The sequence below is a fragment of the Pristiophorus japonicus genome, unplaced genomic scaffold, assembly GCF_044704955.1.
Source record: "Pristiophorus japonicus isolate sPriJap1 unplaced genomic scaffold, sPriJap1.hap1 HAP1_SCAFFOLD_304, whole genome shotgun sequence".
In the NCBI taxonomy this organism is placed as follows: domain Eukaryota; kingdom Metazoa; phylum Chordata; class Chondrichthyes; family Pristiophoridae; genus Pristiophorus; species Pristiophorus japonicus.
The window spans coordinates 638,991-651,138 of NW_027252824.1; the positions used below are offsets into that span (position 1 = coordinate 638,991).

Here is a 12,148-nt window from a genome sequence, read left to right on the forward strand (position 1 = left end):
AGGGTCGGGTGTACGAGGATCGGGTGTACGAGGGTCGGGTGTACGAGGGTCAGGTGTCTGAGGGTCGGGTGTCTGAGGGTCGGGTGTACGAGGACCGAGTGTCCGAGGGTCGGGTGTCCGAGGGTCGGGTGTCTGAGGGTCGGGAGTACGAGGGTCGGGTGTACGAGGACCGAGTGTACGAGGGTCGGGTGTACGAGGACCGAGTGTACGAGGGTCGGGTGTACGAGGGTCGGGTGTCTGAGGATAGAGTGTCTGAGGGTCGGGTGTACGAGGACCGAGTGTACGAGGGTCGGGTGTACGAGGACCGAGTGTACGAGGGTCGGGTGTACGAGGACCGAGTGTACGAGGGTCGGGTGTCTGAGGATAGAGTGTACGAGGGTCGGGTGTACGAGGACCGAGTGTACGAGGGTCGGGTGTACGAGGGTCGGGTGTCTGAGGGTCGGGTGTACGAGGACCAAGTGTCTGAGGGTCGGGTGTACGAGGGTCGGGTGTCCAAGGGTCGGGTGTACGAGGACCGAGTGTCCGAAGGTCGGTGTTTGAGGGTCGAGTGTACGAGGGTAGAGTGTCCGAGGGTCGGGTGTACGAGGGTCGGATGTCCGAGGGTCGGATGTCCGAGGGTAGAGTGTCCGAGGGTCGGATGTCTGAGGATAGAGTGTCCGAGTGTCCAACAATCGAGTGTCCGACAATCGAGTGTCCGGGGATTGAGTGTCCGAGGACCGAGTGTCTGAGTGTCCAACAATCGAGTGTCTGACAATCGAGTGTCCGAGGTTCAAGCATTTGGGGAGTGAGTGTCCGGGGATCGAGTGTCCGGTGATCGAGTGTCCGAGGGTCGAGTGTTCGGGAGTCCGATTCCTGGCTGTCCGGAGTCGATGTCCGGAGTCAGGTGTCCGGTTCCTGGCTGTCCGGAGTCGGTGTCCGGTTCCTGGCTGTCCGGAGACGGTGTCCGGAGTCAGGTGTCCGGTTCCTGGCTGTCCGGAGTCGGTGTCCGGTTCCTGTCTGTCCGGAGTCGGTGTCCGGAGTCAGGTGTCCGGTTCCTGGCTGTCCAGAGTCGGTGTCCGGGGCCAGGTGTCCGGTTCCTGGCTGTCCGGAGTCGGTGTCCGGTTCATGGGGCCGGCCGGTGATGCACTGTTTGCTGCGACTGGCCGGAGGGGGAGGAGCCGGTGCCATGGGTCACGGTAAGGTCATAAGGGGGCTTTCGTGATGTCATCAAAGCCCACTTTGCTGAGGTAATCAGAGGAGGGGCCCATGGTGAGGTCATCAGGGGAGGGGCCGTGGTGAGGTCATCAGGGGAGAGGCCCATGGTGAGGTCATCAGGGGAGGGGCCGTGGTGAGGTCATCAGGGGAGAGGCCCATGGTGAGGTCATCGGGGGAGGATCCCATGGTGAGGTCATCAGGGGAGAGGCCCATGGTGAGGTCATCAGGGGAGGGGCCGTGGTGAGGTCATCAGGGGAGAGGCCCATGGTGAGGTCATCAGGGGAGGGGCCGTGGTGAGGTCATCAGGGGAGGGGCCCATGGTGAGGTCATCAGGGGAGAGGCCCATGGTGAGGTCATCGGGCAGGCTATTGAGAGGTCACCAGCAGCGCTGAGTTGATTGGACGGGTTACAGTGAGGTCAGTGGAGATGGAGGTCACTCTGTAGTCATGTGCAGCCCCACCCCGACCCCACTCTCCCCGGCCATCGGGAGTATGGTGGGCGGGTGTGTGCATCTGCCCCAACAACTCTTGCACCCAACCTGTCTGGATCCGGACTTCCTGCCCTCAGTCGGAGGGTAAATGCTAGAATCTATTATTAGGGACATGGTAACAGGGCACTTAGAAAATGGTGACATGATTGGGCAGTCAGCATGGGTGTATGAAAGGGAAATCGTGTTTGAGAAATCGAAGCTGTTTGAGGCTGTAACTTGCAGGGTAGATAAGGGAAACCAGTGGATGTAGTATATTCGGATTTTCAACAAAGGCTTTGATAAGGTGCTACACTGGAGGTTATTACACTAAGTTAGGGCTCCTGGGATTGGGGTTAATATACTAGCATGGATCGAGGATTGGTTAATGGACAGAACACTAGAGAATCGGAATAAACGGGTCACTTTCCAGTTGGCAGGCTGTAACTAGACGGCCGCAATGACGGTTGAGCCTCAGCTATTCACAATCTATATTAACGACTTCGATGAAGGGGCCGAGTGTAACGTATCCAAGTTCGCTGACGATACAAGAAAATGTAAGCTGTGAGGATGACACACAGTGGCTGCAAAGGGATATATTCAGGTAAAATGTGTCAGCAAGAACATGGCAGATGGAATGTAATGTGGAGAAATATGAAGTTATCCAGACAATGTCACTTTCCACACCTGTGCTTCCGATATCTCTTCCTTTATCCTCAACCGAGAATTCCCTTCTACCGTGGTTGACCACGCCCTCGACTGTGTCCATTCAACTTCCCACACCTCTGTTCTCACCCCTTCCTCTCCCTCCCAGAACCACCATAAAGTCTCCCTTGTCCACACCTCTCACCCCACCGACCTCCACGTTCAACGGATCATCCTCCGCCATTTCCACCCCCTCCAGCGTGATCCCACCACCAATCACATCTTCCCCTCCTCCCTCCGCGACACCCTGGTCCACTCCTCGATCAGACCCAGCAGCCGCTCCCCTCCCCTCCCCTCCCCACGGCACCTTCCTGTGCAAGCTCAGGGAGATGCAACATCTGCTCTTGTACCTCCTCCCTTCCCACTGCCCAGGGCCCCGAACACCCCTTCCAGGTGAAACAGTGATTTCCTTGTACGTGTCTCAATGTAGTATACTGTATTGGCTGCTCACAGTGTGATCTCCTCTACATTGGGGAGACCGAGCGGAGATTGGGTGACCGCTTTAGTCTGTAAGTGTCACCCCCTAAGCTTTCAGTCACCGGTCACTTTAATTCTCTGCCCCTCGCCCTCTCTGATCTCTCCATCCTCGCTCTCCTACACTGTTCCAATGAAGGTTAACGCAAGCTCCAGGAACAGCTTCATCTTTGAATTTGGCACTTTCTGGCTTCTCGACGAAAACATAGAGTTCAACAATTTCAGGCCAGATTTTATTTCTCTCACAAGGCAGCTGTTCATGATTCTGCCGTTCCCATTTAAACCTCATCTCATCTCACCTTTTCTTTAACTTGTCCCAGTACCATCATCATCATCAGAGGCAGTCCCTCGGAATCGAGGAAGACTCGCTTCCACTCCCAAAGTGAGTTCTCTGGTGGCTGAACAGTCCAATACAAGAGCCACAGACCCTGTTACAGGTGGGACAGACATTTGTCGGGGGAAGGGGTCAGCGGGACAGGTTTGCTGCGCGCTCCTTCCGCTGCCTGCGCCTGACCTCTTCATGCTCTTTGCGTTGAGACTCGAGGTGCTCAGCGCCCTCCCGGATGCACTTTCGCCACCTCGGGCGGTCTTCAGCCAGGGTCTCCCAGCTGTCGGTGGTGATGTCGTACTTTACCAAGGTGTCTTTATAACGTTTCCGCTGCCCACCTTTGGCTCGTTTACCATGACAGAGCTCCGCATAAAGCATTTTCTTAGGGAGTCTCATAGAAAACATAGAAAATAGGTGCAGGAGTAGGCCATTCGGCCCTTCTAGCCTGCACCGCCATTCAATGAGTTCATGGCTGAACATTCAACTTCAGTACCCCATTCCTGCTTTCTCGCCATACCCCTTGATCCCCCTAGTAGTAAGGACCTCATCTAACTCCTTTTTGAATATATTTAATGAATTGGCCTCAACAACTTTCTGTGGTAGAGAATTCCACAGGTTCACCACTCTCTGGGTGAAGAAGTTCCTCCGCATCTCGGTCCTAAATGGCTTACCCCTTATCCTTAGACTGTGACCTCTGGTTCTGGACTTCCCCAACATTGGGAACATTCTTCCTGCATCTAACCTGTCATATCTGGTATGTGAACTATGTGGCCCACCCAGCAGAGCTGGTCGAGTGTGGTCAGTGCTTCGATGCTGGGGATGTTGGCCTGGTCGAGGACGCTAACGTTGGTGTGTCTGTCCTCCCAGGGGATTTGTAGGATCTTGCGGAGACATCGTTGGTGATATATCTCCAGCGGCTTGAGGTGTCTACTGTACATGGTCCATGTCTCTGAGCCATACAGGAGGGCGGGTATCACTACAGCCTTGTAGACCATGAGCTTGGTGGTGGATTTGAGGGCCTGGTCTTCAAACACTCTCTTCCTCAGGCGGACGAAGGCTGCACTGGCGCACTGGAGGCGGTGTTGGACCTCGTCGTCAATGTCTGCCCTTGTTGATAAGAGGCTCCCGAGGTATGGGAAATGGTCCACGTTGTCCAGGGCCACGCCGTGGATCTTGCTTTTGGGGGACAGTGCTGTGCGGCGAGGACAGGCTGGTGGAGGACCTTTGTCTTACGGATGTTAAGCGTAAGGCCCATGCTTTCATGTGCCTCAGTGAATACATCGACTATATCCCATTACCATCTCCTTTTGCCTTGCAACACCATCCCTTTTGTCATTTAATCTCTCCTGCCTCCCGCCCTATCACAGACATTCCCTTCTGTTCTTTCTTCCCTTCTACCCCTTTCCCAGCTTAGCTCCTACCCTTGCTTCAAAATCTTTTACATCTGTAACTTTTTCCAGTTCTGACCAAGGGTCATCGACCCAAGACGTTAACTCTGTTTCTCTCTCCACAGATGCTGCCCGACCCGCTGAGTGTTTACAGCATATTCTGTCTTTAATTCCGATTTCCAGCACCCGCAGTATTTTGCTTCTCTGTTTGTGAAGTTATCCACTTTGGTAGAAAAATAGAAAAGTAGAGTATTTTTTAAACGGTAAGAGATTGGGAAATGTCGGTGTTCAGAGGGACCTGGGTGTCCTTGTACAGCAATCACTGAAAGTCAGCATGCAGGTACAGCAAGCAACTGGGAAATCCAATGGTATGTTGGCCTTTATTACAACATGATTGGATTACAACATTAAATACGTCTTACTGCAATTATATAGTGCACTGTGCACATCACAATCCCCAGTTTGGTCTCCTTACCTAAGGAAGGATATACTTACCATAGAGGGAGTGCAGCGAAGGTTCACCAGACTGATTCCTGGGATGGGGGGATTGTCCTATGAGGAGTGATTGAGTAGACTGGGCCGATATTCTCTAGAGTTTAGAAGAATGAAACATACACAATTCTGACAGGGCTTGACAGGGTAGATGCAGGGAGGGTGTTTCCCCCCCCCCCCGGGCTGGGGAGTCTAGAACCAGGGGTCACAGTCTCAGGATAAGGGGTCGGCCATTTAGGACTGAGATGAGGAGAAATTTCTTCACTCAGAGGATGGAATTCTCTGCACCAAAGGGCTGTGGAGGCTGGTTCATTGAATATATTTAAGGCTGAGATCGATAAGGCTTTCATAGAAACATAGAAAATAGGCGCAGGAGTAGGCCATTCGGCCATTCGAGCCTGCACCGCCATTCAATAAGATCATGGCTGATCATTCACCTCAGTACCCCATTCCTGCTTTCTCTCCATACCCCTTTGATCCCTTTAGCCATAAGGGCCATATCTAACTCCCTCTTGAATATACCCAATGAACTGGCCTCAACAACTCTTTGCGGCAGGGAATTCCACAGGTTAACAACTCTGAGTGAAGAAGTTTCTCCTCATCTCGGTCCTAAATGGCTTACCCCTTATCCTTAAAGTGTCCCCTGGTTCTGGACTGCCCCAACATTGGGAACATTGTTCCTGCACCTAACCTGTCCAATCCCATCAGAATTTTATATGTTTCAATGAGATCCCCTCTCATTCTTCTAAATTCCAGTGAATATAAGCCGAGTCGATCCAGTCTTTCTTCATATGTCAGTCCTGCCATCCGGGAATCAGTCTGGTTTACCTTCGCTGCACTCCCTCAATAGCAAGAATGTCCTTCCTCAGATTAGGAGACCAATACTGAACACCATATTCCAGGTGTGGCCTCACCAAATAAACATTGGGGGGGGGGGGGGGGGGGCAGGGTTCAGGTGAGAGGTAATTTAGAAAGTCAAAGAGAAATTAGAAGGCAATCGAGCAGGCGAGCGATAGGGTTAATGATAACCAGAGAGTGACAGAAAGGGACAGAACGTACCAACCTAAGAATGTACCAGAAAGTAGAGTCAGAGTCGGAAAAAATGCTAACAAGACAAATTTTAAAGCTTTTCATGTGAGTGCACGCAGCATTCGATGATTTGACGACACAAATATAAATAAATGGTTGTGGTCTGTTGGCCATTACAGACGTGGTTGTATGTGACCAAGGCTGTGAACTGAATATTCAGGGGTATTTGACATTTCGGAAGGACAGGCAGAGTGCAGAGTAAGGGCGATGAATCTGGTGTCAGTCACACAGCAAACAGAATCGCACAAGGTCGCCCTCTGCCCCAGGAAACAATTCTAAGCGCTGCCTGTAATCCCACATAGCAGGGCCGTGACCTCCTGTGTCACCCCCAGCAGGTTATCAGGCAAACGCCCACTCCATCTCCCCTTTCACTGTGCGATGAATCACCTTCAGTTCATGCAGATCACAGGCTGATACAAATGTCCTTTTATTTTCAGTACTACAATAAATCAGGTGAGCAGCGAGCTGTACAAATTAAATGCTCTCATTTAAAACAAAATATATCTTTATAATAACTAGGCACCAGCGTTATCTCTTCGTCCTCTATTCATTTCATTTTACAGAAGCTCTACATACAGTGTGACCCGTCCCAACATCGAGTCGGCCTGGAGGAACCTTTCCCAATTATTGTCCGATTGACATCAAACACTCACTCATGCAGACGCAGACACAGAGCCAGACACACACACAGCCAGACACACACACACACACACACACAGCCAGACACACACACACACAGCCAGACACACACACACACTCACGCAGACGCAGACACAGAGCCAGACACACGCACACAGGGCCAACAGAGCCAGACACACACATAGCCAGACACACATGCACACACACAGAGCCAGGCACAGCTAGACACACACACACACACAGCCAGATACATACACACACACACACAGCCAGATACATACACACACACACACAGACACACGCACAGCCAGACACACGCACAGAGCCAGGCACAGCTAGACACACACGCACACAGCCAGACACACACGCACACAGCCAGACACACACGCACACACAGAGCCAGGCACAGCTAGACACACACACACACACAGCCAGATACATACACACAGCCAATAACAAGACCTGAAGTATTTGCCAGGCAGTTAAGAAACAAATGCGGAAGATTTTCTCAGAACCTTCGCTGGGAGTGGCCCCAAAGCCACGTTATCAATTACACAAGCTGATCTGTGCTGCACGCTAAGTTCACCCGTGATAGCATTCTCCCGATGGGCCAGCGTCAACAGTTAAAGTCGCTGCCTGATTTACACAATACCACGTTCACCGGAAACGGTTCTGTCCAATTCAGTTGCCGCGGACTTCCGAGTACCTGGTTATTTTATATTAGGCATTACAAATTATTCACAATTCAGAAAACTCAATGGAGGCCTCATTGCTCAGTCCACGTGGCAGGAGGCCAATAGTGGGCACGGCCAGGAATTCACATTAACCAACGGGAGGAGTACAGAGCTGGGCACAGTGGGGCTGGGTACACTGGCACTGGGTGCACTGGACACTGTCCCACTGGATGCACTGCACACTGTCGCACTGGACCTGGATGCACTGCACACTGTCGCACTGGACCTGGATGCACTGGGCAATGTGACACTGGATGCACTGGCACTGTCGCACTGGGCACACTGGCACTGGGCGTACCGGACACTGTCGCACTGGCCACACTGGCACTGGATGCACTGGACACTGTCGCACTGGCACTGGATACTGTCACACTGGCGGTGCTCGGTTTATGCAGCCGCTATGCCGAGGAGTTGGGCATTCCAGTGCAGCAACAGCAGAATTGGGGGCGCGAGAGGAACACTCTGAAATGGGGTTGGCCTCCCTGAAGGGTCACAGCCTGTGTGTGTGGGGTTTCTGGGCCCAGCCGAGAGTACCTCGGGTCAATGGGCCCCTCTGACTCTGGGGTCCGGATTTACAGGAGGGTCACACAGCCTCGGACCAGACCCGTAAGCTCAGCGATCGGAGGGACATGTCTGATATACTGGAACGATGAGACCGAAGAGAAAACACTGATCAGAAAGAGATTTTAAAAAATGTATACGGCACATTTAAAAAAAAAAATTAAATCTTTAAAAACATTAACACGACGTTCTAAAAGATAATACTAATTAAAACTCCCTCCCTCCCTCCCTCCCCCCTGTTTGGGACAATCCCATTATGTGGATCAGTTCTGCTGTGGGTCTACGAACAAACAGCCAACGTTCCAGGCCTGGAGAACCGTTTCACCTTCCAAGAAACTGCTGAAAGTGGAATATATTGTGTGCAGTGAGACGTGGAGCAGACTGATGCTCACGTCCCAGGCCCCACCAGCGACAGAGAGCCGAGAGGGAGAGGCTGGATGGTGCAGGATGTACACAGGCCGTGGATCGAGCTCCTCGTTCCAAAACGCACAATCTCAAGCTGTGTAAAAGAAACGAGGCCGGAGGAACGTGTCGTCGAACATCCCCACGACAAAACATCATTCCGGGATCGGAGGACGGAAAGATTCTGGGCGGCCAGTTGCAAAGACCCGGTGAGTGGGCCACGCCCCCTGAAACCTCGATCCACAAAAGTCCCAAATACTAACATTTTCCAAGAAGGAGATTATCAAACAGAGCCGCAATTATCAGGCGACTTGGCTGGAGAAAAACAAAAGGGACAAGCGATGGTGCTCGGCGACCACAGTGGGGTATTGTTTGCTGGGCGATGGTTTTAACCTCCAATGGACTCCGCCTGTAACTCCAATGGGTTCAATTCCAATGCGATACAGGTGCAGCTGCAAGAGATCGGGTGTGATGAACGAGCACCATTGACAGAAGACCTAAAGTTCGTGACATTGTTCCGATCGCTGCTGATCCTGCGTCATCCCTCACCTGGGCTGGTGACCCCGTCCATTAAACGACCAAACTCTCACGGCTGACGGCATCGTTCTGTACAGAAAAACAAACCATGTGTGAGTGCGACAGTCTGAGCCTGCAGACAGCTCCCTCTACCCACGCCCCTTCCTGTCCCTCTCCTCCCCCACAACCTGAAACTACCTCCGTCCACACCCAACCCATCGCTTCTCCCCGAGTGTGAGGTTGGAGTGCCTGCACCTCTCTGCCAGACACTTCCCATACAGTTCCAGCCACATTACAGGAACGATGTGATTGCACGAGAGAGAGTACAGAGGAGATTTACCAGGATGTTGCACTGGAGAGGGTACAGAGGAGATTTACCAGGATGTTGCACTGGAGAGGGTACAGAGGAGATTTACCAGGATGTTGCACTGGAGAGGGTACCGAGGAGATTTACCAGGATGTTGCACTAGAGAGGGTACAGAGGAGATTTACCAGGATGTTGCACTGGAGAGGGTACAGAGGAGATTTACCAGGATGTTGCACTAGAGAGGGTACAGAGGAGAATTACCAGGATGTTGCCAGGACTGGAGAATTTTAGCGATGAGGAAAGATTGGATAGACTGGGGTTGTTTACTTTGGAACAGAGGAGGCTGAGGGGAGACCTGATTGAGGTGTATAAAATAATGAGGGGCCTGGATAGAGTGGAAAGGACGGACCTGTTTCCCTTGGCAGAGGGGTCAACAACCAGGGGGCACAGATTGAAAGTAATTGGGGGGAGGTTTAGAGGGGGTTTGAGGGGAAATGTCTTCACCCAGAGGGCGGTGGGGGTCTAGGGGGGAACTCACGGCCTGAAAGCGGGATAGAGGCAGAAACCCTCACCACATTTGGATGTGAACTTGAAGTGTCATAACCTGCAGGGCTACGGACCGAGAGCTGGAAAGTGGGATTAGGCCGGGTATCTCTTGGTCGGCCAGCACAACGCGGACTCGATGGGCCGAATGGCCTCCTTCCATGCTGTAAATTTCTCTTATTTCTCTGAAGCTCTGTCATGCCCAAAGTAACCAGAAATCTCAGTCTGTTCCCAAGCGCATTTTCCCATTAGAGATTCCAAAATCACCAGCCCCCAGACCAGAGGCCACTCGCTGACCCGGGCCCCAGGCCACTCGCTGACCCGAGCCCCAGGCCACTCGCTGACCCGGGCCCCAGGCCACTCGCTGACCCAGGCCCCAGGCCACTCGCTGACCCGGGCCCCAGGCCACTCGCTGACCCGGGCCCCAGGCCACTCGCTGACCCCGGCCCCAGGCCACTCGCTGACCCGGGCTCTCTCGTGCCACCACTGGTTACCTGTGATGAAGCCGGCTTGGACAGTGGTCCATGAGACAATTAGCTGGGGGCAGCACTCAGCCCGTGCTTTGGGTGGTGAATATTGTGAGGGCACCCTCACTCTCCCGTCAATCCCCCCCCCGCTCCGTGCAAAGGCCGGGAAGTTACCTAACCCCGCTCACCTTCCTCAGCTTCTTCTCGGTTTTCCCTCTGGACGACACGGACTCGGTCTCTGTGTACGGCGGGGGCAGGGGGATATCTTCGTCTCTCCGGTTCCTCCGGTTCCCCGAGCGCGCCGACGAGCCGCCGACGCTCTCCGCGTCCCGGTTCGCGGCCCCCTTCTTCCGCATGATCTCGTCCAGGAAGGCATCGCCGTGGCTGCCCCTGGGCTGGCCCCGGCCGTGCCTCAGCTCCGTCAGGTCGTCCCGGCTGCGGCTCCGCTTCCGGCCATCTTCGCGGCGCTCGGGCGAGTAATCCCTCCGCCGCCGGTCCGGAGCGTAACCCCGGCGGCCGGACTCGCTGTCCGACTCACGCCGGCCCCGGCCCCGGTCAAAGTCCCGTCGGCCATGGTGGTCATCGCGATCCCACCTGCCAATATCGTCCAGGCTGTCCATCGATCGCGCTCGCTGGCGAGTCCTCTCGTAGTCGTGCTCGCTCCGGTCCCAGTCGTAGCCCCCTCTGGGGGTCTGGCGGGACACGCTGCTCACGACACTCGCCTCGTCCACATCACGGATCGGTGGCATGGCCTGCAGGCGGACCCGGCCCATGTTGCTGTGCAGGTTGTTCCTGGCGTCGTAATCTTCGTGCAAGGAGGAGATCTCACTCATCGCTGACGCTAGGGGGAGGAGACAGAAAGAGAAGCACACACCATGTTGAGAAACAGAACACTGCATCAACAGACAGCGGAGCCATTCGGCCGCAAAGTAATCGCTAATCCGCCCAGACAAAAGTCCAGCCACAAACCCTACCCGGGAGCAGGCTGGCTCCACTCACGTGCAGATAGACATGCACACACAACACGCAGACAGGCGTCACAGACAGACATCGCCAGGTACAGACAGGTGTCAGACACACAACACAGACACACGTCACAGACAGACATCGCCAGGTACAGACAGGCGTCACAGACAGACATCGCCAGGTACAGACAGACATCGCCAGGTACAGACAGACATCGCCAGGTACAGACAGACATCGCCAGGTACAGAGAGACATCGTCAGGTACAGACAGGCGTCACAGACAGACATCGCCAGATACAGACAGGCGTCACAGACAGACATCGCCAGGTACAGACAGGCGTCACAGACAGGCGTCACAGACAGGCATTGCCAGGTATAGACACACAGCACAGACAGGCGCACAGACAGACATCGTCAGGTACAGACAGGCGTCAGACACACAACACAGACACACGTCACAGACAGACATCGTCAGGTACAGACAGGCATCGCCAGGTACAGACAGGCGTCACAGACAGACATCGTCAGGTACAGACAGACATCGTCAGGTACAGACAGACATCGTCAGGTACAGACATTGCCAGGTACAGACAGGTGTCACAGACAGGTGTCACAGACAGGCGTCACAGACAGGCGTCACAGACAGGCGTCACAGACAGGCATTGCCAGGTATGGACACACAGCACAGACAGGCGTCACAGACAGACATATTCAGATACAGACAGGCATCACAGACAGACAGACAGGTGTCACAGACAGGCATTGCCAGGTACAGAAACATGTCAGAGACAGGCATCAGAGACAGACATTACCGTGTAGACACACAGTACAGACAGGTGTCACAGACAGGCATCACAGACAGGTGTATTCAGATACA

At 53.7% G+C, this 12,148-nt stretch overlaps 1 protein-coding gene across 3 annotated transcripts in view; it reads right to left on the reverse strand.

Annotated features, from left to right (window-relative positions):
- Window positions 1–8,300: 8,300 nt before the first annotated feature.
- The window catches only part of lsr (lipolysis stimulated lipoprotein receptor), a 37,405-nt gene continuing 33,557 nt past the window's right edge, over window positions 8,301–12,148 (reverse strand). For all 3 annotated transcript variants that reach the window (XM_070872300.1, XM_070872299.1, XM_070872298.1), the window contains 2 exons: window positions 10,494–11,146; window positions 8,301–9,078 (listed from right to left, as the gene is read on the reverse strand). In XM_070872300.1, coding sequence (XP_070728401.1) covers window positions 9,043–9,078; window positions 10,494–11,146 — 689 coding nt within the window. In that variant the 3' untranslated portion in view covers window positions 8,301–9,042. The remainder of the gene's footprint in view (window positions 9,079–10,493; window positions 11,147–12,148) is intronic.